Source organism: Vulpes lagopus, chromosome 2 (genome assembly GCF_018345385.1).
Source record: "Vulpes lagopus strain Blue_001 chromosome 2, ASM1834538v1, whole genome shotgun sequence".
Taxonomy (NCBI): Eukaryota; Metazoa; Chordata; class Mammalia; order Carnivora; family Canidae; genus Vulpes; species Vulpes lagopus.
The window spans coordinates 104,614,176-104,639,950 of NC_054825.1; the positions used below are offsets into that span (position 1 = coordinate 104,614,176).

At 50.3% G+C, this 25,775-nt stretch overlaps 1 protein-coding gene across 1 annotated transcript in view; it reads left to right on the top strand.

The window, feature by feature from the left end:
• The first annotated feature begins 13,710 nt into the window (after window positions 1-13,710).
• The window catches only part of SYNJ2 (synaptojanin 2), a 98,664-nt gene continuing 86,599 nt past the window's right edge, over window positions 13,711-25,775 (top strand). The window contains 1 exon segment of the mRNA XM_041744518.1: window positions 13,711-13,949. Coding sequence (XP_041600452.1) covers window positions 13,823-13,949 — 127 coding nt within the window. The 5' untranslated portion in view covers window positions 13,711-13,822.

Below are 25,775 nucleotides of genomic sequence, written 5' to 3' on the forward strand. Positions count from 1 at the left end.
AAGGAGGGAGAAGGTGGTGGCAGAGAGAGGGGAAGCAGAGGGCAGGAAAGAGAATGGAAAAAAAACAAAAGCCAACACCCCCCGCCCTGGCTTGTCTCGTCCATATTCTAGTTTAGAGAAGTAGGAGCAGCCCCGGTGGCAAGCTGGTGGCAGAGGGGGGTGGGGGGGTGAAAGGCAGGAAGCAGGTGGAGCTTGGAAACAGCTCTGAGCCTGCAGACATTGCTGGTCTGGAGGCTTTGGGGGAGCCAGAGGGGGAGCCGCCACTGATGTCTAACATAAATGTGCTTCAAAGCACGAACTCTGGGGGCATGTTTATAGCTCTTGGGACACACGGTGGGGCTCAGTCGGTTGAGCATCTGACTCTTGGTTTCAGCTCAGGTCATGATCTCAGGGTCCTGGGATCAAGGCCTGCATCGGGCTCTGCGCTCAGCCAGGGGTCTGCTTGAGGATTCTCTCTCCTTCTGCCCCTCCTACTCGTGCTCTCTCTAAAATAAATAAATAAATAAATATTAAGAAAAAGAAAAAGCCATGTCTTTATTGAGAAGCAAACAGAATACCTCTTCTAACAAGGAATCCTATAGGAAACTCTAGAAATAAGGACCTTAGAGGGATAGGAGCCAAGTGACCTGGGGTCACAGCTCCCTTTTACTTTCTCTTGCTCACTGAACTAACAGATCCTTTCTTAGTTCTTATTTTGGTTACATCTTACGTGGATTCACATTGAGTTTTGTGGTTAAAACAGTCACGTGGCTTGATCTGAGAAAGGCTGTCGTGTTTATTCAGTTGCGGTCAGCCTTGTCATCCATGCTCCCTGTAGAAACATGTCTGTGGGTACAGGGGACAAGGTGGCCTTCCTGCTTCTAGAGCTATGCTGAAAATACCAGTGATCGGGGCCTTACTCAGCAAATGAGGACAAACACTCCAGCCTGCTGAATTCATCAGCAGCACAGTAGAAAAATAAGTTCTCTCAAAGAGAAAATATGAAATCAGAGGCAGTATAGCTAACAGAAAAACAAAACAAAACAAAACACAGGGTGAGAAATCCAGAGAGCCAGTGTCTAATAGCAAGTTCTATCAGAGCTTCAGTGTCTTGCAGCAAATCAGAAATCATTCCTGACCTTTCCATTGCAAAATTGCCTTAGGAGGAAAGAAATGACATATGGAAAAAATTAAAATAACATAACTGTTCCTAAGGCAGCATTAAGCCTTATGCCAAAATAACAACAAGACTGATCATCAGATGCTAGCTGTTCTCGAGACTTGAGACACTACTGGCCAGCCAAACCCAAACCCATTCATTCCCACTTCCTTTTTTCTCTTGTCCATCTCAACCAAAGGGACAGGAAAAGTTCCCATTGCAGCATATGCCATGTCACACAGTTCTGGCCAATGAAACTTAAGTGGAAATTTGTTGGTGGGTTCTGGAGAAAGGCGTTTGCCTTTTTCTTATAAAAGAGAAAGAGCTGATTTGGATTCCTCTTTTTGTTCTACCTTGAATATCCATGTGATGGCTAGAGCCGAAGCAGCCATTTCATGATCATGAGGACAACAGGCCAAAATCCTAATGATAAAGATAGGTTGGGTCTGAGGACCCAGAGAGGGCCCACCAGAACCAGCAAAGAGGGTCCTTGGCTTTGTGCAGGATAGGAATCAAATACGAGCTGAAAAAGTAAAAGCGGAGTTTATTGAATAGCATAAGTGACAGGTAGAGAATAGCAGGTGGGGTGTCTGGGAGACTTGGAAAGGATAGGAAAATGAGTTCCTGTCATTTGGGGGCTATGGGTTTATATTGGAAAAGGGGTCTAGGATACATATTTCTTCAGGAATCCAGGATAGGGTCTGATTAAAGGTGAGTGACTAAATAATAGGGTGTTATTTTATAAATCACTGAAGGTAGGGGGTGTTGATGCCAGTGTAGGCTGAGGTTTGTTCAAAATTGAAGTTCTAGAACATGTTTGGGATCCGGCTTTTCTTAAATGTGATTGGTGTTGGGAGCCTACGACAAAAACTCGGAGAATGATTAATTCTCTCGCTTCCCCGTTAGAGTGGGAACATAGCTTCTCTGGTTTTTCATCAGAAATAAAGAACATGAGTAGTCTATAGGGACTTGCAGGGAAACAGTAGAGATGGGGTCTTCCTAACATGGAGTCGCTTCAGCTTCTCTACCTCACTAAGAATTATGGTATAGAAAGAGCTGAGAGCTGCTGGCCTGGCTCTAGATGACGTCCCTTGAGAGTCCTGGCTCATTTAAGACTTTTTTTTTTTTCTTTTTTTTTTTCATTTAAGACTTTTAGAGTTGAGTTTTCTGTTGCTTCCGCCAAAACCTTCCAAAGTACCCCTGACACACCAGCTGCATATGTTATTACTGGAAGATTTAACGAATTGCAAAAGGGAATGACCATGAAATGATCCAAAATTTCCTATACTTTTCAAAACTAACTGTATGATGAAGCAAAATTTAAGAGCAAATGTTTTAAGAATTTATATTTTGAGGGGCGCCTGTGTGGCTCAGTTGGGTAAGTGTCTGACTCTTGGTTTTGGCTCAAGTCATGATCTCAGGGTCCTGGAACCCAGCCCCTAGTCAGGCTTCCCACTCGGCAGGGAGTCTGCTTCTCCCTCTCCTTCTGCCCCTCCTCCTCCTCGTGCCCTCTCTCTCTCTCTCTAATAAATAAATCTCAAAAAAAGAATTTATATTTCGATAATTTTTAAACATATAGAAAAATAGCATAGTTGTAGATGCATATTCTATTTATACAATTTACATTTTCTTTTAAATCTACCTTTTATTTTTAATTCCATAACAAATTTATATTTTGAAATTTTTTCAAACAGGCAGAAAAATACCAACATAAAGAAAGTGTTTCCTTTCTCACACACCCACAGGAGGGGTCATTACCCAGCCTCCACCTGCATTCCTCCAGAGATGGGGAGCTTACTTCAACACAAGGTAGCCTTCTCTCTCTCTCTCTTTTTTTTTTTTTTTTTTTTTTTTTTGACCCCTGATGGCTAGAAAAATCTTTTGAACATTGAACTAAAACTTATCCCGTGTAACCTTTTTCCCTGCTTTCTGGAGTGATGATGTACAGGCCTTGTTATAAAACAACTCAGGGCACTTTTTTCTATCTATGGATCCTGGAACCCACTCAGAAAGGAGGTATTTCAGAGGAAGGTCAAGGATAGAGTGGAAACTAGGCCTGCCCATCTGCTGAGGTGGGAGCGCTGTCCAGAGGCCTGGGCCTCGACTTGAGCCAGAACGTGGGGAGGAGGTGTTCAAGTGCCCTCCTCCCTTCCTCCCTACTCACCCCACACCCCCCAGCTGTTTGCCTGGCTCTCGGGCCGGTACAGATGCAGTGCAGGAGAAAGACCTTTGCTGTCAGAGCTACTTGAGCTGACAATGACTGGATGGCTAGAATCTGGTCCAGACAATCGTCCCGCCAACCTGAGTGTGAACTTGGAAGCGAATGGTGCACAAGCCAACCCTAGCCATCCTTGGCATCCGAAAGGCCCCACACCCCAGCCTGGGACAGGTGCGCTTTGGGTTGTTTTCCCAGCTGTGATGCTGGATTCAGGTCCGCAGCCCAACTGGCAGCTGGTATGCCTGTGTGTGAAGCTTGGCCTTGGCCATAGAACTGAAGAAAGTTGCCCTGGTCCCCAGAACCCACAGGTGCCCACACAACAGGCTCTGTTTCACCCCATCTAAAGAGCAGTAGGTACTGTGGACTTTCAGTAGGAGACCTGGAGGGAAGGAGGACACTCAGGACCTGGGGACAGAGAGGGCAGGCACAGCACAAATAGGTGTGAGAGCCTCTGAATCACTGGGGCACCTGGGACTTGCTGAGCTCACCGCCTGCCAGGCTCACTCGACTGGGGGAGAGTTTTTTTTTTTTTAAGTTATATTTTATTGGAGTTCAAATTGCCAACATATAGCATAACACCCAGTGCTCATCCCATCAAGTGCTCCCCTCAGTGCCCGTCACCCAGTCACCCCCACCCCGTCCATCTCCCCTTCCACCACCCCTAGTTCGTTTCCCAGAGTGAGGAGTCTCTCATGTTCTGTCTCCCTTTCTAATATTTCACACTAATTTTTTCTCCTTTCCCCTTTATTCCCTTTCACTATTTTTTATATTCCCCAAATGAATGAGACCATATAATGTTTGTCCTTCTCCGACTGACTTACTTCACTCAGCATATTACCCTCCAGTTCCATCCACGTGGAAGCAAATGGTGGGTATTTGTCGTTTCTAATGGCTGAGGAATATTCCATTGTATACATAAACCACATCTTCTTTATCCATTCATCTTTCGATGGACACCGAGGCTCCTTCCACAGTTTGGCTATTGTGGACATTGCTGCTAGAAACATCGGGGTGCAGGTGTCCTGGTGTTTCACTGGCTGGGGGAGGTTTAACGGTGTCGTCTGGCTCTGCTGCAGTCCTCCCGAGGCCCCACAGTCTGGAGGTCCTGCCGTGTAGGGTGCACTAGGAGAAAAGCAAAGAAAGCCTGTACCCAGTTACCACGACCTCAGGTCGTGAGCACGGTCCTGGGCATGCAGGTGTGTGTCAATAGATAGATACCGTGTCTCCCATTCCTTTTTCACAGAAATAATGATGAACTTCCAGCCACCCCCCTATTCAGCCTGCCTGACACCCAGGCCACAGTGTAAAGGCCAGCGGAGCCAGGCCAGCTCTCCCAGGGAGCTGAGCCAACAGCTTCAGGTCCCACCAGGCTCTTCCTCACCCCAGCAGGGTGGGGGTGGGGGTGGCGGCCAGGAGGCCCCATGCACAGGGGTCTCTGCCCTGAGCCACAGCAGGGAGGCAGACAGGAATTCAGCTAGTGAGTGCCAGCTCAGTCTGAGGGGCAGCCCAGTTCTGGGCTGCGGGCTGCCTCCGACAGCGAATGCAGAACCACGCTCCTACTGCTCCGATCACTGTAACTGCTCGACAGGTTTCTCTCAAGTTATCAGTACCTTGTGCAACAGTATTTCGATTCTGGGCCCTGGGCACGCATCCTCTGAGCTGCCAGCTGCCCCGTGTCTACTCGAGAGGCTCAACGTCCTGGCCAGCTCCTAGCAGGTGTTCCTGCATCCTTCGTTCCTTCACTCAGTGAGGACCTGGAACACCAGGCATCGGGCGCCCACCAGTAACGGTACAGACGCGGCCCCAGCTCGGCGGGGCCAGCGGGACAGTGGGAAAGCACAGGGAGACAGTGTGGTCAGAGGCCTCTGAGGGGTCACCAAGAAGCTGGCCAAGGAGGGAACTACCTGAGCATCAATCAGGATAAAACCACAATGGACAGAACGATGAAAGTGGAAAAACAAACTAATTGGTTATCACAGGAGGATGTTAATAGACCAAATCACGGTCGTTATTTTGAACACTAGCAAGTAAAGGAAAAGAATGCTATCTGCCTGTTTTGTTTCTGTGCCCACTGGGTAACATAGAGTGGATGGAAAAATTCCATTTATAGAAGAATTTTGGCACCAATGAAGAAGGAATGAGAGAAGAGGATATAAGGCTGGCCAGGACTACAGCGTTGATGGTCAGTGGTTGTTGCATCAGAGAGGAGCAACCAGACACAGGCTTCCTGACGGGAAGCACACACCACACCCACGGGACAAAATCTGCTGAGCATTTATCTATCACGGGCTACAGATGATACAAAGGGCAAAGCAACCTGCTGAATGATGCCACAGGCACCACACTCAGCAGAGTCCAGTCTGTGGAGGACTGCTGGGCATGCATCCCGGTTTTTTCAACAAATAAAATTGCAATGGGGGAGAAAAGAAATTGAAGGGAAATACATATATAATTAATATATATAATTATCTATTTTTTTAGAGAGGGAAAGAGAAAAAAGGCAGAGGCAAAAGAAGAGGGAGAGAAATCTTCAAGCAGACTCCCCGCTGAGCATGGAACTCAATGTGGGGCTTGATCCCACGACTCTGAGATCATGACCTGAGCTGAAACCAAGAGTCAGACGTTCAAATGACAGCCACCCAGGCGCCCCAGAAGGAAACCCATATTAAAGGAGGTTTTAGGGGCACATCAGTCACATCATGTAGACATTATTTGTGTGATTCACACAAACTGTGTGACATTTATGAGACAATTTGGAAAAATGGATACTAACTGTATATCTAATAATATGATAATGTTAAATGATAATTGTTTGGAAAAAGGACACCGGACTGCAAGGTCATGCAATTTCTCCAGCAATGTGAAGGATTCAGATTTAAGGGAGGGAAGGGCTACTACACAAGCTCCTGGCAGGTTGAGTCTGCGTGAATAAATGAATGAGCTCATTCATGAGTTGAGAGTATTGGCGTTTTGTCTTAAATGTTCACTGTGTTGTTAATATCTAATGGAATGTTGTATATAAGAAAGTACCTTGAAAAACTTTGACGTTTTATTTAAGAGTAGGTCTAGGGACACCTGGTTGGCTTAGTCAGTTAAGTGTCTGACTCTTGATTTGAATTCAGGACATGATCTCAGGGTTGTGAGATCGAGCCCTGTGTTAGGGGCTAGGTATGGAGCCTGCTCAAGATTCTCCCTCTCCTTCTCCCTCCGCCCGCCTTTCTCCTTCTCAAAAAAACAAACAAACAAACAAAAAAAGTTAGAGCTAGAAGTCTTTGAAAGCCAGCCAGTCATGCACATGGAGACTCAACAAATACATTATTTGCTGCTGGGTTGGCTTGCTTTGCCAGTATACTTATGGTGATCATAGATTTCTAAACCCCAGAAAGGGGCATGTGGTCTGGCACCAGGATATTTTCCCATTTGTGAATGTATTTAGATGAAAACTCTTACTCAGGTCTAACATTTAAGTCACAATTAGTTGTACATTTATGAATCCCTTTTAAGGAAAGCACAAAGGTACATGAAACTCAAGGGAACCCAGGAAACTGTATGTATCATCCCCTTAATTATGTTCCACGCGAGTCAGAGCCTCATCAGAGAAGTGTGTCTGACGTGCTCACCAGGCTTCCAGAAGTGGGGACACTGGAAGACGGCCCAAGAAAGCAAAGAGTGTGGTGGGAGTGATGGAGACCAGGAGGCACGAGGAGCCGTCACAGAGCCTGGGTGTTTCGCCAGGGAAGCTAAGGGTGTTCAGAGTCACTGCTTCCAAGTTTACTTTGTGCTTTTAGTCATCAGAAATCAATGACTGGATCCTCAGGCCAACAGAGGTGAAGCAAGAAGAAACGAGCTGTAAAGAAGTACCACGGTATGCCCACCACCTTCTGCAACTGCTCCCACCGGGGTGGCCGTGACCTGCACCCGGCTGGACCCCAAGGACCAGTCTTCATCTTCCTGGACCCGTTGCAGCCTTTGCCATCTGCTCCTTGAGACGCTTCCTTCCCTGGGACCCCAAGGCCCTGTAACTGCCGGGTGTCCTCCTATCTCACGGGCATCCACTTACTCAGAGCCACAGGTCAGCACACCCTGGGTGCAGGCCAGCACCCCGCCCTTGGCCAACTCGTCCAGGCCCCAGGCTTTCAACGCCATTGGGATGCCGGTAGCCTGCGTGTTTATGTCTCCGCCCAGACCTCGCCCATGGACTACAGACTTGCGTAACCACCGCCTACACGATACTTCCACCTGGATTTGTAACACGCACCCCAAACTCACATGACTCAGCCACCTGCTCCTCCCTCAGCTGTCTCCACCTGACGGCAATGCCATCCTGCCAGTAGCTCTGGCCAAAAGTCTGGGATTGTCCAAACTCCTTTTTCCCATATTCTGATCTGCTCTAACAGCAAAACCCATTGGCTCACCCTTCAAAAGCCTACACAGAATGGGACAGTTTCTCTTGATCCCCCCCATCGTCCTTGTGGCACCAAGAGCAATGGCCTCCCTCTGGGCTCCCTGCTGTCCCTCCCTCTGCCCTGCACTCAGGTTTCAGCTCAGTAGTTGAGACGGGTCTGCATCTGAGCGTGTATGTCACTGCTCTGCTCCCAACTCTCAGAGCAAAAGCCAGTGTCACCGTGGCCCGGGGCCACTCCACTTCCTTCTGTCTAGGTGCTCCCTCCTCGGGGATTTGCACTGGCTGTGCCTGGTACCAGGAATGCCCTTCCCTGTGACCCACGGGGCTCACTGCCTCGATTACTTCATTTCCTAACTCTGATGTCACTTCTCAGTGAGGCCTCCCTCGTTTCAAACTGTCCCCCCACCGCCCCAGCACTCTCCCGTCCTCCACAGCACTGTCCCCTCCCAGCTAGTTATGCATTTTGTTAGCTGGATGTCCCCTCTGTGGCAGGGGCTTTTCTCTGTTTGGTGTGTGGTTTTTTTCCCCAGCATCTAGAACAATCCTGGGTCCACAGTAGGTGCTCAGAAAATATTTGTTCACTAGAGGCCTGAGTCAGGTAAGAACCACTGCGATGGACAACCACAGAAGTTGTGAATCCTCCGCCCTCCGTACGAGGATTCATTTATTCACCGGACAGGCTCCTCTGGATCTCACTACGAATCAGGCACGGTTCTAGGCCTGGGGATGTGCCAGGAACAAATCAGGCGAAACAGAAGCATCCCTGCTCAGGGAGCTTATAACATCGGGGGAGGAGGGTGACAGGCAGGATAGATCAGGAAAGAAATAAATGATTTCTTATGTTCGAGACTGATGTATGCTAAGGAGAAATTGCGTGCAGGGAAGAAGATATAAGACAGAGAGCGCATTCGTCCACTCAGCCACCCGACCAAAGTCCCACAGACTTCAAGCTTAAACAGCAGAAGCTTATTTCTCACAGTTCCTGAGGCTGGAAGTCAGAGATCACGGGGTTGGCAAGTTTGGGTCTCCGAAGGCCTCTTTCCATGTGTCTGCAGACGCCATCGTCTCCCCGTGGCTTCACATGATCTGCCCTGTGTGTGTGTCTGTGTCCTGATGGCCTCTTCTTATGGGGACACGGGCAGATTGGACTCAGGCCCACCTACGTGGCCTCATGTTAGCCTTGTCACCTCTTTAAAGGCCCTGTCTCTAAACACAGGGACATGCCGAATGTGAATTTGGGGTGACACAATTCAGCCCACAGCAGGGGGTTAGCTGGGTGGAGGAAATTTAGGTAGGAGGCTTCAGAAGGCCCCAGTAAGAGGACAATTAGTTAGCAGATCTGAAAGAAGGAGAGAACCAGCCACGGGGATACACAGGGGTGCAGCATTCCAAGGGCAAAGGCCTGAGCCGGGGGCGCCTGGCGCCTATGAGGAGGAGCGGGGAGAGAGAGCCAGGTTATGTGTGTTGGCTGAACAAAACAGAGCCCGAGCAGGTGGCCCGGGAGGGATCACAGCATCCTGGGTCGCGGGCCAACAGGTGCTTGTGGGAGCGTGGCCACTGCTGGGGACCAGGCTCACGCTGGTGGGCCAGGAGGCTGGGGCAGGGGTGAGGCGGCAGAGGGGGCAGCTCCCCGAGCTGGGGTGGCGTGCCTGGCCCAAGGTGGCACCGCCTCGGGGGCAGAGCCTGGGACACGGCCTGCCCTCTCTGGAGGTCCCGAGGGCCCAGTGGGGCCTGTGGGGCAGCTCAGCTTCATTCTCCCTTCCTTGGCCCAGGCCTCAGAGCCCCCCAGGACGCCTCTGGCTCACAGATCCCCAGCTCAGAGTCCGTGTCCCCAGGCCTGTCCACCAGGCCTGAATTGATGGGGAGGCCGACAGTGGTCAGACCCTGGCCATATTTCTAAGACATTGCTGACAGAGATGCCTTCTCCTCCTTGGGCAAAGAACTACGCCACAGCAAATGTTCTAGGCCTTTCCCGCTTTCCTCAGTTCCCGTTCCCACTCCCTTTTTTTGCTTATTGAGGGGTTCAGCCTGGGCCAGGCCTCCTACCCTCCTTCTTGACCCCGCCCTCACGCCATCCTATCTCCCCCTCCGAAGTGCCCACCCTGCCACCTGTGCTGGGGGCCTTCCTTCTCCTCTCTAGAGGGGACACACCCTTTCCACCAGGGTCTTTACCTGCCCGCCCCCCGTCTTTGCTGCCCACCCCCCTGACATGTGCTTATCTTAGAAAGCCTCTACTGTCCCCTCTGCCTGCATCACATCTGTGTTTCCCGCAGCTGGGCTTCTAGAACTAGCAGACTACCCTCACTGCCTGCATTTCTTCCTTAATTATTTCCAAGCCAACTTTTTGTCCCACCCCCTAACAAAACTAACCACTCAAAGGTCACCAAACCCAGGTTTTCTACTGAGTCCTCATTCTTGAATTGTTTTGTTTTTTTTTTTTTTTAATTTTAAGTAGGCTCCTAGTGGGGCTTGTCTAATGGGTCTAGTGGGGCTTGAACTAATGACCTCGAGATCAAGAGTTAGATGCTCAGGGTGCCTGGGAGGCTCAGTCCATTAAGTGTCTGCCTTGGGCTCAGGTCATGACCTCGGGGTTCTGGGATCACCCCATGTTGGGCTCCCTACTCAGCAGGGCATCTGCTTCTCTCCCTCTGATACCTCCCCCCACCCTGTTCTTGCACACTTGCACTCTCTCTCAAATAAATAAATAAATAAATAATTTTTTTTTAAAAAAGTCAGATGCTAAACCAAATGAGCCACCCAAATGCTCCTGAATTCCCATTCATACAGACCCTTCTGGGTTTTTTTTTTTTCGAACCACTGACCACTCCCTGCTTCCCAGGGCTTCTCTGATCTCTCAGGCTACTACTTTCTGGTCTTTTCTCCTGCCCCTGCCAGGCTCAGACACCCTGTCTCCACTCGGCTACAGACACAGCCTCCTCACAGCCTCCACTGTTCATTTCTGGAATTTTCCATCGGGCGACCCTCCTGGTCATAAACTCAGCTCAACCCCAACTACACCCCCCAGCCCACTCCCCTAGTTCTCCTATCTCTCAATGGTGCCCCTCTGTCCCCTCCTCTAACCACTGGGCTCCTTTCTGACTCCTTTTCACTTCTCATGCAATCAGGCACCAGACTCAGCCTTTCATGTCTTTCAAAGCTCTCCCGCCCTCTGCTTTGATAGCCCGCTGGGCTCCAGGCTCCCCAGGTCCTGCCTGCCTCCCAACAGCACAGCCTGGATGAATTTCCTGCGGTGGACTACTCCACTCCGGAGGCTGTCGGAGGTGGCTTTTCATTCTTTGCTCACCTCCTCCCCTTCCAATCATGGGCCTTCCAGGTGCGCTAGATCTCAGGAGCAGAGTATGCCTAGACTCTCCCCACTCAGATGGGTCCCCTTGTCTTCCCAGGTTAGGTAGCAGAGCAGAGCTTTTCTCTTGAATGTTTCAAGCTCTGTTATGTCTTCCGTCTGCAAGATGTAGCAGTGCCCAGGTGAACCGTGGCTCATCAAGGCAGTGTGCATGGAAGGCTGCACTTCATCCACCACCCATGTTGAACATTCTCTCTAAACCAGAGAGCAGTGACCTGAAAACCCAGCGGCTCTTGGCTCCTTCAGCCACTTGTCAGAGATAGGGGAGCAGCTACATTAGTTCACTGAGTCTGAAATGCACACCATACCGTTGCTGAAATCAGGGCATAGCCAACACAGTTTAGCGGGCATTTTTTTCTTTCTCGTGGTACATAAAATAGTGGTTCATCTTCCAGTTGATTGCATCTTAGATTCTATAAGCTGTAAAGCTCAACTGCTGGTCTTCACTGCAGGTACATTTCTACAATATGAGCATCATACCACTATGTGGAGCTTCAAATTATGGGATGCTAGAGAAGGCACAAAGGGGGAGAGAGTTAACATTTAAAAAGACTAGATGCTTCCTGAGATCTTATCCCTAATTTGTGAAATGGAGCTAAGAGAAAAGAAATATAAAAACCCGGGCACCTGGGTGGCCCAGTGGTTAAGCCCTTTGGCCCAGGGCATGGTCTCGGAGTCATGGGATCAAGTCCCACATTGGCCTCCCTGCAGGGAGCCTGCTTCTCCCTCTGCCTATGTCTCTGCCTCTCTGTGTGTATGTGTCCCTCATGAATAAATAAATAAAATCTTTAAAAAAAAAGAGAGAAAGAAATATAAAAACCCTTTTCAAGCAACATATGAGCAAGTGAGAGCTGAAATGTACATCTGTGAATCTGAGTACACATAATAAACGCTATTTCCTGGGACCTCATCATTCCAGGTGGCTTCCTGGAAGAAGTGAGCTTCAAGTTGCAAAGGAAAGGAAAAGTGGGTCAAAGGCTCCGTCGTGTCATGTCATGGGTGCACTGTCCGCATGAGGGCAATATCTCCATTTCACAGAGGAAGAAACTGGACAGCTTGTGAGCATCATACCTGGGATATCCACCACTTCATAACTGAATTTGTGAGCAGTAGGACAGAAGGCTGAGGAATTATTTGAATCTCTGCCAGTTATTTACATTACTTTATTCCCCAAATCATCACCTGGGAGGTTGTCCACAGAGGATTGAAGATCTGGTCATTCTTGAATGTCTGCAAGGGCACCACAGAGTCCTGCTTGGCATGGGAGGCTCTGCTCCTTCTGGAATGTGCCCCAGAGACAAAGAGCCTGACCCACAGTCTTCTCAACATGGGGTGAGAGGAGCCGGGTTGGTTTGGGAGCCTGATGGAAACGCCCTGATGGAGCTCTCTGGGGCTGTCCATACATAACTGTTGGAGGAGAAGGAAATGAAGCCTCCAAACCCACCCAAGGAGCTAACCTGGGCAAGCCCTCTCCCTTCTCCCCACCCCTGCAGATGAGACCTGGCATCTGGCTAGAACCTAGTGCCAAGAGGGGCCCTGCCTGGCTTGACCTAGCTGCGAGGTCATCCTGTATGGGCAGCATACTCCTATGCGCGATGCAGGGATGTGTGCTGGGGCCCATTCGGCTGATTGCAGGGTCTGCCCTGAAGCCAAGGACATACCCCACAGACTGGGGGAGGGACTGCAAAGTGGAGGCTGAAAGGCAGCTGCAGGGAGAGGGAGGAGACCCCTGGCTCTGCACCCACACCTCGGCTTCCCTGCTTGTTACTTCCTTCGCTTTCAGCCCTGACCTCTGACTCAGCACCCATCCGGTAAGCGTGAGCGGGTGGGACAGGTACAGCCACCATCTGCCAGGTGAGGAGTCAAGGTCACATAAGGGGCACGCCTAGGGGTCGTGGTCTCAGTTCTCTCCGAGAACCGCCCCCAGTTCTCCGAGTGTGGAGCCCAGTAGCCTCCCGTATAGGAAGCTAGTAAAAGGCAACATTTATGGAACACTGCACCCGCCGCCGGGCGCTCGCGGAGCCCCTTCTGCGAGGTAACCCCGCGTCCCCCGCAGGGCAGCTGAGGCTCAGAGCCCGGCCGCCGGCCCGGGGCGGCGCAGCGCCGGAGCTGGAGCGGGGCCGGGCCGGGAGCGCAGGCGGCCGCCCCGCAGCGCCGCGCCCGGGCTGCCCGAGTAAGGCCGCGGGGCCCTGCAGGAGGTCAGGCTCCGCGGGGCGCCCGCCGGCCCCTGCGCCCGGGAACGCGCGGGATCCTCCTCCGCGGCTGCCGCCCTCCGCCGGGGGCACTTGCCCTGGGCCCCGGAGCCGAGCGGAGGGGAAGGGAGGGGAGGGGAGCCCCGGGGGCGCGGGGGCCGACGCCAGGCCCGCCCGGCCGCTGGGGGGAGCGCTGGGCGCGGAGGCGGCGGCGCACCCTCACCTGCCCGGGCTGCGCGGCGGGGCGAGGGGGCGGGGCCTCGCGGCGGGGGGCGAGGGGGCGGGGCCTCGCGGCGGGGGGCGGGGGGGCGGGGCCTCGCGGCGGGGGCGGCGAGGGGGGGCGAGGGGGCGGGGCCTCGCGGCGGGGGGGCGAGGGGGCGGGGCCTCGCGGCGGGGGCGGGGCCTCGCGGCGCCGGGAGCCCGGCGCAAAGTGAAAGTCCTGGCCGGCGCCTGCGGGAGCGCGGGACGGAGGCGGGACGGAGGCGGGCAGCGCGCCCCGGCGCCCATGGCGCTGAGCAAAGGGCTGCGGCTGCTCGGGCGGCTGGACGGCCCGGGGCCCGGCAGCGTCCTGCTGGAGGCGCGCGGCCGCGGGGACTGCCTGCTCTTCGAGGCCGGCACGGTGGCCACGCTCGGTGAGTGCGACCCGGCGCGGGGCGGGCGGGGCGGGGCGGGGGCGCCTCCCTTCCCCGCGGTGAGCGGCGCGCGGGGCGGCGGGTTCGGGGAGGGGAGGCCGGGCCGCGGGAGCTCTGTCCCGCCCGCTCCGCCTGCTGTGTGCGCTCACGGCCGCCGGGACGCCCTGCGGGGCCACCAGGATCCCAGGGGACCGACTTCGGAGCCGCCCGGCCCCGAGCCTGGCGCTCGTTTTCTGTGGCACCTGTTGATGAAGCCAGTGATTGCCCGATGCTTTGTGCTGGGCCCCTTCTCTCCCGGGAGGGATGGGCTGCACCAGCCCGGGAACAGAGACCCCGGAGAGACCTCGTGCACACACTTGCTGAGAAGCATCAGGCCTGCACTTTGCAGATGTCCTGCCTGGTGACTCTACCTCTGCGCTGCCCGTATTTGAAGTTAGATGCCAAGCCAGTTTATTTCACGTCTGTGCTACAGGAAGTCTTGAGGCTGGCCTCGAGCCAGGGACTTGAGCGATGATCTCATTTAACTTTCACGGTTCTGCAAGAGTTCCTCTTGTCCTCCTATTATAGATGAGTAAACTGAGGCCTTGAAGAGGCTATGAAACTGGCTTGCCCCAAGGTGACACATCGCTACCTGAATCCTCTGTGGCTGTTTTTAAAGATGTATTTATTTGAGAGAGACAGAGAGAGGAGGGGCAGAGAGAGGGAGAGAGAGGGAGAATCTCAAGGACACTCCCCGATGAGGGTGAGCCCAGGTAGCGGTGCTTGATCTCACATCCTAAGATCATGACCTGAGCTGAAACCAAGAGCCAGGCGCTTAACTGACCATGTGGCTGTTTTTATAATGTCATAAAATGCAAGGCTTTCTGGTATCTCCAACCACCCCATCCCTTGTTTTGTGGCTAATTTCATGGGGAAAGCCGAAGTGAGCAAAATAAAATAGGATTGTTAGAACTTTAAATTTGAATCCTGGAGGGTAGGCTTCCAGGTGGTGTCCAGCTGTACCACCTACTTTGCTCGTCCTAAACAAATAATTCAAGGAAGGTCACTGTCCGTAGGTTCTGGATGACCAATGTACTCATTCCCACAACACTTTATGTCTCTGGTCTCCCCACCCCTCTGCATCTTTATGCATGGATTCTTCAGCTGGGATATACATCTTGGAAGAATCATCTCTTCTATTTCAATTTCCCTAATCATTTCATTCCCACAGAGTTATCAGGCTTGTTTTCCGTTGCTTGGTTACAGAAACAATGTCTCCAATATTGTCAGTACCATAGTGTGCATTCAGTCGTTGATTAAATTATTATCAGATTATTCCAGTTTGTGCTCTGTCCCAAAAAATCCAAGTTTGGTCATTTGCTAAGGTCTTGAAAGAAAACCACAAAGGTTTCCATTCCATTTTAGATGTCTACTTCATACCACATTTATCAGAACCGAGAGATTCATTCCGTGGTACAAAAATACTACTTCATCAAAGAGATTGAAGCGTCCATCACTTGGAGTAGAGGAATGTTAAGGAAGGTTCAGGCACATGTAAGAGTCCCTTGGAAACCACTTGGAGAAGAAGTCTTTATTTTTTTCAGAAGTGATGACTTTGAAATGATTAATGAAAATAATATAATGCCAACTTTCCATTTGGAAACTAAGTTTGGGCTGTGATGCGTGTATATTACTTTGGTGATTATAGTACACTGGATGCTAACACAGAGGTGGTCATGAAAGGAATTGGCACGTTTCAGCTCATGTGCGGCCCATATTTGTCACTTAATGGAGCATTCATTTTTCAATAGAACTTGGGCTGAATACTTAGTTTTTTTTTAAAAGATTTTATTTATTTATTCATGAGAGACACAGAGAGAGAGGCAGAGACATAGGCAGAGAGAGAAGCGGGCTCCCTGCAGAGAGCTGGACGCGGGACTTGATCCCGGGACTCCAGGATCAAGCCCTGGGCCGAAGGCAGGCACTAAACCGCTGAGCCATCCAGGGATCCCCTGAATACTTAATTTTTAAAGTCAGTTTTTCTTAAGTTAAATGAAACTATTTTTAAAAGGCAGCTGTAGGGATCCCTGGGTGGCGCAGCGGTGTGGGGCCTGCCTTTGGCCCAGGGCGTGATCCTGGAGACCTGGGATCGAATCCCACGTCGGGCTCCCGGTACATGGAGCCTGCTTCTCCCTCTGCCTGTGTCTCTGCCTCTCTCTCTCTCTCTCTCTCTCTCTCTCTCTGAGTGACTATCATAAATAATAAATTAAAATTAAAATAAATAAATAAATAAAAGGCAGCTGTAGCACTTGGTGATATTACTGGTCCAAGGAGGATTATAAAAGCTTCCTGTGACTAGAAGGTTGTTGTTTCAGACTTCTCAAGTATCCAAAACATGCCACAATTTGATAGAATAGTTCTGAACTGAAATTCCCATCTGTGTTTCAGAGGGCTAGCATTTTGGCTTTCCCTTCCTTGACGAGGAAAAGCATACTTTCATATTTTCCCCAGAAGGTTTCAAGGTCAACTTTTGCCTGGGACAGTGCATCTGGGGGAGCTGGCGTTGGAATCCTGACTGTTCACTCTTCCCATGAAGTTCAAGGTTGGGGGCAGCTTCCTCTCACTGGAGCTGTGGTTTCCTGTGATGGGTCACCCCGGGGAGGAGGGAGAGGCCAGGGAGACTTAAGTGGACGGTTTATTACTGTGTGGGTGGTGGTTTCTCCCCAGCCAGTGAGGATAACTCAGTTCTGTCCTGCTGAGCGGTAGATGCACGCTGCTGCTTCTCTGGGGAGCGGCAGGGAGAGCCAGGGGGGCCCACAGCCGGCTGGAAGCACCGCTCGTCAAGGCCCACTTTACCCCATTAGGACCCATATTTGAAAAGGCCTCTCGCCACGGGGAGATAGGGACTCACAATTGCTTCAGTGTTTTCGGGTAGTGGTCAGAGATAGGAGCTCGAATGGGGCTGTGAGTTTAGGAAAAGCTGAGGACCCTCTGTTGGCCTGTGGCTGGGCGCCGTCCTTCTGTTCCTTCCACGGTGACCCTGCCGCAGTCTTCCACGTCGGGCCTGCTAGCGGGCAGCTTGCGGAGGGAATACTTCTGAGCTCCTGCCTCTCAAAGAATTAGGTTGAGAGTCTATCTTCAGTGTCCATCAGTGGGAGCAGGAATTTGGAAGCAGAAAACTCAAACAGGTTGGCACCAATCACAAAAGTTTGGATTACGTTCTTGCGGTGACCTGATTCACAGTAGGACGCTTCTCGGGTACAGGTGAAACGCCGTAGCACGTGGTCCGCAGTCCACAGCTAGGGTGCAGGTGTGCTCTTCTCTGCACATCTGGACAAAAAGTACTTGTCTTTCCCTGTTGTCTTGTGTAGACGTAGTGTGGACACCCAGTGGAGGCAAGCGTGCTGATTGTCCAGGGATTCCGTTTTCGGACGAGCTGGGATACTCCAAAGTTCAGTGTTCTCCAAACAGCCCCCAGGGAGGGTGGCCTGTGAGTGCCCCCGTGTTTGCACGAGTGTTTTTGAGCGAGAGCAACCCTGCCTGCCCCCACCCCCCACCCCATGCTTGCTGGTGAACAGGGAGCAGGGGCGGTGGGGGTGGAGGTGGGAAGGCCTGGGAGACTTAATTAAGTTAATTAGTGAGTGTCCTTCAATTACATTGAGCTTCTGGGGGGAAAGTTTCTGTGTAAACACCAGCCCTGGGTTTTCCCAGCTGCTGTGTTTAGATAGAGGCCACGATATCTTGCTTCATTTGAATTGGTGAAATGGCCACGGAGCCAGGCAAGGCTTCTGCTGAACTATTGCCTTGCTCACTCTCCCTGGCCTTGTGGCCTAGGACTATTTGGTCAGCGCCTTAAAGTTTGACCTGCTTAAGAGCACCCGAGAGCATCAGTGAGTGGCCATGTTATCAGCTCTCCTGGGTGAGGGGTCAGGGCGCCTGACTTGGGATACTTGGGCAGCCCCCACATGTTGGCCTCCACAGCTCGTGCCCGGGTCCTTCTTCCTACTTCTAGGTGTGCTCAGCATATTTACAAAAACACAAACTGGGTTAACGTGTACTTCTACCTGTCATTTGTGTAACTTGCCAGTGGGAATGTGATTTCGTATCTTGCCAGGCTCCCTTTTGGGGCCATGTGGCTCGAAAACTTTTTCCTTAACCTTTGTGAACATTTTCAAAGGTACAAAAGTAGAAGGAAAAATGAATCCTCTGTACTTGTCACTCAGCATTTATATCTGTCAATATATTTCAATTCTGTGTCACTTGTCCCTGTATTTTTTGCAAAAAAATGAATCTCCTAAAATTTAGTTGGTTCAGTGCAAGCAAGATTTTAATCTATTTGGCCTGGCTTCCTCCCTCATCCCCCCGACTTGCATTTGTGTGTATGTGTAGAAGTTCAAAGTTTACTTGACGGATTGAGATGGGACCAACAAACAGAGATGGTGGTGTGAATTGATTTTGAGATTCTGGCCAAGATACATTTTTTTTTTTAAAGATTTACTTACTTATTTTTGAGGAGGGCAGGGGCAGAGGGAGAGAAGCAGGCTCCCCACTGAGCACAGAGCCTGATCCCACAATCCTGAGATCATGACCTGAGTGGAAACCAAGAGTCGCCACTTAACCAACTGTGCCATGCGGGTGCCCCCTCAGTCCAGGATACATTTTTAAAAACAAAGTGATCACAGGGAAGAGTAAACCATCAGCTGGAAGAGCAGGATGTCTCCATCTTGGGATGGCAGTGATGGGTTCACAAGGAGACAGTCTGAGCCCTTTGGTGGCACTGCCCTAGACCATGGCAAGAGCGCGGCTTGCCCTGTGCCCCTCGCTGAAATGAGGAGTCAGGCCAAGGGTCCATGTTCACCCACCATTTGCACTCCCCCTCTGGACCCTGCCCCGGGTACAGAGGACCCTGGAATCTTCCACCCAAGTGATGCCCAGACTGCTTCCATCCTGCTCGTGCCTCTTCCCAGGTTCTGTGACAGACTGCAGTGCCAGTATCCACTCCAGGTCCCAGGGAAGGGGGTGTGGCAGGGTTGCACAGTACGGGTGGATCTGGACACATGACACATTGGCTGGGTGTCCTCAGGTGTGTACATGAGGCCTCTGGCAGAGTGGTATGAAGCCCAGAGGTAGGGGGTGGGGAGGCAGGTGGTGTCATGGTGTCAGTGGAAAGAGAAGGGGTCCAGGCTAAGGGCAGGTGCCCTTGCTGGCCACATTCTGGACCTGATCTTCCAGTTAGCAACAGGGGTGAACTCACTAAGCTAAGAAGGTAGAATGTATTTTGTTAAACAGAACTCTGACAGCTGTTCAGGGCATCTATGTAAGTATGGGTCTCACCTCTGGGGTGTTCCTTGGGGACCAGGTCCCACTTTGTGATTTGTGGCTGCTCAGCATTTGTTGCTAGACTGGGTCAGCCAATCCATCTGAGATGCAGAATATTTTTTGTTGTTGTTGGTTTTTCCCCCACTTGAAGTGTCCTTAATGCCCTGGGAAACTGCCCTAGGCTCAGACTTTGAAATTAGATGGGGGGGGGGGGGTGTCCCTAAGCATTTTCAGGCAGGGCTGGTGGTGTGCTGGCCAGCCCACCCCAAGGAGAAAATCAGATCCATTTTGTGAAGGTGTCTGCACTTGACCAAGAGCTGTGCTAGCATTTCCAGGCTGCATTTGCAATGGACAATGCTTCTGGTTTCCACACACTGGTGGATGTTGTGCACACACTGGTAGACTCATCCAGGCACTGGTAAGTGTCATCCACACACTGGTAGATTCATCTGGACAGTGGTAGAGGAGGGGCTCTCAGTGAGCCAGGGTCCACCTTCAGGCCAATGCAGAACAGCACAGTTATGAGCACTTTCTAATTGTGTCCAAGGAATGCTGGAAGGAGGCTTTGCATACTTCTATGTACATGTAAGTCATTCTTGAGGACAGTTTACTGAAAACCTTAAGAATATGCATGTCCTTGGGAGCGCCTGGGTGGCTCAGTTGATTAAGTGTCAGACTCTGGGTTTCAGCTCAGGTCATGATCTCATGGGTCCTGAGATTGAGCCCTGAGTAGGGCTCTGTGCTCAGCGGGGAATCTGCTTAAGATTCTCTCCCTCTGCCCCTCCCTCCCATGCCTTGTGCACACATGCATGCTCTCTCTCTTAAATAAATAAATCTTTTCTTAAAAAAGAAATATGCATGTCCTTAATCCAGTATTAAATGGATAGAAATTTATTTCAGGATCTATTCATATATCATGATCTCATTTTGCTGTAAGGATGTTCATTGCAAACTGCTTTGAAGTTTTAGCTGACTAAACCTTGGTCCAACTTGGTAATAATACCTAACATTTATAGGAAAAAATGGCTAACATTTACAGAGCACTTGCCATGAACCAGGCGCTGTTCTCAGTGCTTTCCATGTATGGATTTATTTAATCCTCACACGAAGGCAGGCACTAATTGTGACTCCATTTTACACTTGGAGAAAGCAAGGCACAGATAAGCATAAGACCTTATGTGAGGTTATACCTCTAGTTAGTGGTGGAACCATGATTTGAACAAGGCCCAGAGGCTCTAGAGAATAGTATGTTTAGTAAAATCTCATCTCTAGAAAAAAAGAAAATTCAGGGGCTCCTGGGTGGCTCAGTTGGTTAAGTGTCTGCCCTTTGGCTCAGGTCATGGTCTCGGGGTCCTGGGATCGAACCCCGCATTGGGCTCCCTGCTCAGCGCAGAGTCTGCTTCTGCCTCTCCTTCTGCCCCTCCGCCCTGCTCATGCTCTCTCTCTCTCTCTCTCTTTCAAATAAATAAAAAAATATTTTAAAAAGAAAAAAGTTCAGTGTGTGTATGGAAAAGACTCATGGTGCCCTATTATCTCTGTGCTTATTTTGAGCTTCAAAACACGTGTTGTCAGTGAAAATTGGAGTGCTGGTGAGTGTAAGAATCAGTAGAACATCCTTGTGGGGACTAGATTTTCATCTGATGCTGCATCAACAGGAGCATTCAGGCTCGGGGGAGCACTTGCCCACTTTCTGAGCAGTGAGTGTGCTATCGCAAAGGGACATCTTCGAGAGAAATATGTGGCCTTGGGTCCTGCGTTCCAGTAGAGCTGCGGCTTGCGATGGGTTATAGCCTTCCATGGGGATGTCCCCAGCACCTAGAACAGAGCCTGATTAGGACTCAAGACTCTGAGGAGTTTCTTAGCATAGAGGCAACAATGAGCCACCAGGCTCCCCAGGAACATGCTTCTGAATGTGAGGTATGTAAAATAGATAACATGTTGGACTGGCATCTTCCCAAAGATCTCCTTAGTTAGTTGTGAGTGGGAAGAATGCCCACATGAGTGAATGTATCCTCCTGTTCTAGTAGGTTTGCTCCGTCTGGAGGGCAGCCCGGGGGGCCGGGGGGGAGACTCTGCCAGCTGGGCAGACAGAACTGTGTTTTGCACCCAAGGTGGGCACTGTGCATCTTTCGTGGCCCGGATGCTTAACAAAGGGCCTGTCCAGGAAAGCTGGACACATCTGGCCAGGTCCTGCGGGAGTGGCAGTCTGCACTCACGGCACATCATGCTGGAGCCTTGCCATGTGCTTGTGAAGCTTCCTGGCTGGGAAAATGACTCCGGGCGGGAGGATTCACTTTGAGCACATCAGCTAAGGAGGACAGGCAGCTCCTTCTGATGACCCAGTTCTTGGGAGCAGTTCCAAAGTACGAATACAAAAAGTCTGAGTTTAATTTTATGGCAGTTTTTGAGGATCAGGGACTCTCCCGGGGAGCCTCCTGTAATGCCACGGGAGCTCCTACTTAATTCTGTTCCTGAATCTTCTGCATTTCTGCCAGCCACTGCCCACCCTCCCTGCCCTGCCTTCTCCAAGGCCAGGCCTGATGGAGCCCAGCCTCCCTGACTTCCTGGGGCCCCTGTCCAGCCTGACCACAGCTGCTGTGCTGTATTCACCGCCTACCCGGGAACAGGCCTCATCCCCTGCCACTTTTGCTCCTTGGCACAGTCTGCAGCGATACTTAGGGCAAAGCAGGTGATAAGAAATGAAAAGGGACCTTTGTCATTTAGAGCAGTGTGAGGTCTCACAGCGCAGATCTTGGGCCACCAAAAGCACTCCTAGTTTTGAAATTGATGTGGGATTTGGGGGGTGGGGTGGGGAGAGGGCAGGGTGGTCACAGCTATGCTCAGACCCAGACCCACCCTAAAACTGGATGGTCTAGTCACCCATCAAAATCTAGGGAAATGGCCAGATTTTAGTGAGGCATGATGTACAGTTTCTTCCTTTCTTTTAAGATTTATTCATGAGAGACAGAGAGAGAGAGGCGGAGACACAGAGGGAAAAGCATGCTTCTCGCAGGGAGTCTAATACGGAACCCAATCCCCAGACCCGGGATCATTCCCTGGGTGGAAGGCACACGCTCAACCACTGAGCCACCTGAGCATCCCTGATGTACAGTTTCTTATCTCTCCTGGCCAGCTGCCTTTTTGTATTCAACTTGTATTGATTTATTATTGATTGATGGTGGTAATCTCTACTCAGAAAAAGCAAATTGCTTCCCTTTCTTCAGGTCTCACCCTAGAATGTTCCAGTGAGACCTCCACTAAATCCTTCACCTGTTTCCTCTATAGCCTGGTGATAGAGAAGACCTGAATTCTAGCCCTGGCTCCTTATCCTAGCCCTTATCTGATGGGATTGAGTTAACCCCTCCAGGCCTCAGAGTCTGCATCTGAAAACAAACAAATGACAATTCCTTCTCTGGAATTCTTTTTTTTTTTTTTAATAATAATGGGTGGTGATAGGTCTGGTTCTTGGGCATTTGCTGTATACACATATCGGCATTGAGTACTTTACATGTGTTACATTTTTTTAAAAAAAGATTTTATTTATTCATTAATGAGAGACAGAGGGAGAGAGAGAGAGAGGGAGGGAGGAGAGACAGGCAGAGGGAGAAGCAGGCTCCATGCAGGGAGCCCAATGTGGGACTCTATCCCGGGACTCCAGGATCATGCCCTGGGCCAAAGGCAGGCGCTAAATCGCTGAGCCACCCAAGGATCCCCTTCTCTGGAATTCTATGTGCCTCTAAAAAAAAAAAACAAACAAACAATTAAGCGCTAAGCATAAGCAAATAAGCAACACCCTTACTTTACATACCTAGCTAAAGTAATAAACTACCCAGAAATTTGAATCTTGGGAGAAATGATCTGGCAAGGTAAAATGTAGGATGGTTCAGAACTAAGTCTGAGCTAAGAATCTAATGCTATACATTTTTTTTATTAGAGACTTATGAATTAATTAAAAGGCATGAGATTATCTCTCCTTGAATCTGCCCCTATAACCAGCAGAAAAATTTTAAGAACGCATTAACAATTTAGCTTAAATCAGGGACACAAAGTAAGGTATTTATTAAAATATAAAATGTGCTAAAGTATTAGCTCCTTTAGTTGGTTCTTATTAGCATCCATTAACATTCTGAAGATCCTTTCAACATAAACATAACTTTGCTTTTAGCAGTCTGCTCTGGAGGGAGGAGTTTGTGTGTCTGGCAATGTGTGGTCTTGTTTCAGCTGCTTTCTGACTCTTGTGTGAATTTAGCTTCACTTCGAATCTTAGACATGGCTGATAAATTCTGTATGTTGGGGAAAACTCTAAGCAAAGGAGACAGTTTTCTGCAGCTCTTGCTTCTCCGTTAAGCAAAACAGAGGTCAGGTGGAGACGACATGGATCCTGCTGGCAGAAGGAGTGACAGAATGCAGTCCAATGTGGTGGCAGTCCATGTGCTGTGGCCCAACAGAACTGTGACACCCGTGCCATGGCCTGCTGCAGTAATGGGCTTGTTTTTACATAAAGGGTGCAGATAAAGAAAGGAATATTGGAAAACTTGGGCTAGAAGTAACTTGCCACCAGCCCAGGCCTGAGCCAAGCCTTTGTGATAAGGTCCATCAATCATAGTGGTATCTGCTTATTTTTTACCCAGACCACCAAGAGTGGAGAGGGGAGGAGCCATGCATCCAGAGAGGAGGGGCCTGTGGCTCAGGAGGGGAGGAGCCCTGGGGCCTGGAGGGGAGGAGCATGCACCCAGAGAGGAGGGGGCCTGTGGATCAGGAGAGGAGGAGCTGAGGACCACCTGGAAAAAGAGCTGGTACTGGTGCTGTTTCCTCCACCACCTCTCCTGCTTTCCAAGCTGATCAGTCTAGAGGGAGCACTTTTTCTTCTAATTCACAGAAAAGCACCTTGTGGGTTCTAGGCTGCCTGGGTTCTAGGCTGCCTTGGAGAAAACAGACCAGTAAAGACCTTTTTCTAACTTGTATGGCAGTGATACATTTATAATCCATCTGTGGAACTGGTATTTGCAGCCTAACCCTGCAACAAAGTGGCGCATCACATACACAAAGGGAAAAATTATAATGAAATGCTGCTGCCTCCAGACGAATGGCTCCAGACCTGGGGGGCTGTCAGGTGTGGGTCTGACTTCAGCACCCTCTGAGACCTTAGGTTTCTGGTTCCGTTTTGCTGTTAGGATGTTTGGTTCGCCGAGAGCGTATTAGAATTTTGTCTTAAGGGAGAAGGTAGACCCAGATGGAAGACGAGGGAAGTGATCCTGTAAGAATCCTGTGAGTTTTAGATCCTGTGAGTTTTAGGGGTTGAACTTTGTGACTTTAGTTTGCTCACCAGCTTGCTCACCAGCTTTCTCCTGGGCTTTGTAGGACGGGCCTCAGTTTTGCGGCCTGTGAGCTCCCCTCCTGTGCACCCTTAAGTGTTTTGGATGGATGATAAGATTGTGCACTTAGAAGATCCAGGAAACAGATCCTGAAGTATGTGTCAGTGAAATGATACCATATCTGACATTTGTTTAGTAGTACTGTGCGAGGCAGATAGATGGGGAGGGAATAGGTGAGATGAGACTGGGAATATGTTGGTAACTCTTGGAATTGAATGGTAGGTCTGTGGAGGTTTAGTGAATTAATAAGCTGGCTGCTTTTCAAGCTCAGCAGATAAAAACTGATGGCTTTCCCATATACTATCATGAGTCAAGAAACTAGAAACTAGAGGATCACATAAGAAAAAAAAAAGATTCCACTCCCAGTGACAACAGTTTCTGAGAATAAACATAATAAAATATGTCAGGCCTAAAAGAAGAAAGCTATAAAACGTTACTAAAGCACCAAATAATTGGAAAGGTATCCTGTATTCTTTGATAGGAACACTGACATTGTAAAGATGTTCTTCTCCAATTAATCTGTAAATGCAAGTACCTATGAGTAAAATCCGATTAAATTCCAGTAAGAGTTTGACATAAAACATAATAGGCTGACTCAGGTATATCTGGACTCCCCCACACTTAAACTAAATGGCAGCCCCATGTGGGTGTGGCAGAGGCTTGAGACACAAAACGTGTGAGTCTTCCTGGTCCCACTGTCTTCCGCCAGTCCACCCAGTCCCCCAGCAAGTCCAGGTCTCTCTACCTCCACGTATGTCTGGATGCCACCAGTCCCCCTCCACTGCACAAGTATGGTGCTAGAACAACCATGCCCTCTTTCACTTGGACTGGCAGCCGCCACCTAACAGGTGTCACGGCCACCACTCCCAGGGCTTCCCCAGATCCCATGCAGGGACCTGCTCAAGCCTGCACCGCTTATGGCCTGTGCCCTGGCTCCTTTTCCTCTCTCACCACTTCCTGAGCTTACTACATCTGACCAGCCCTGACTGGCTTCTGTCTCCACATCTTTTTTTTTTTTTTTTTTTTAAGATTTTATTTATTTGTCAGAGAGAGAGAACATAAGCAGGGGGAGTGGCAGAGGGAGAGGTGGAAGCTGACTCCCCTAGGAGCAGGGAGCCCAATGCAGGGTGCGATCCTAGGACCCCAGGATCAT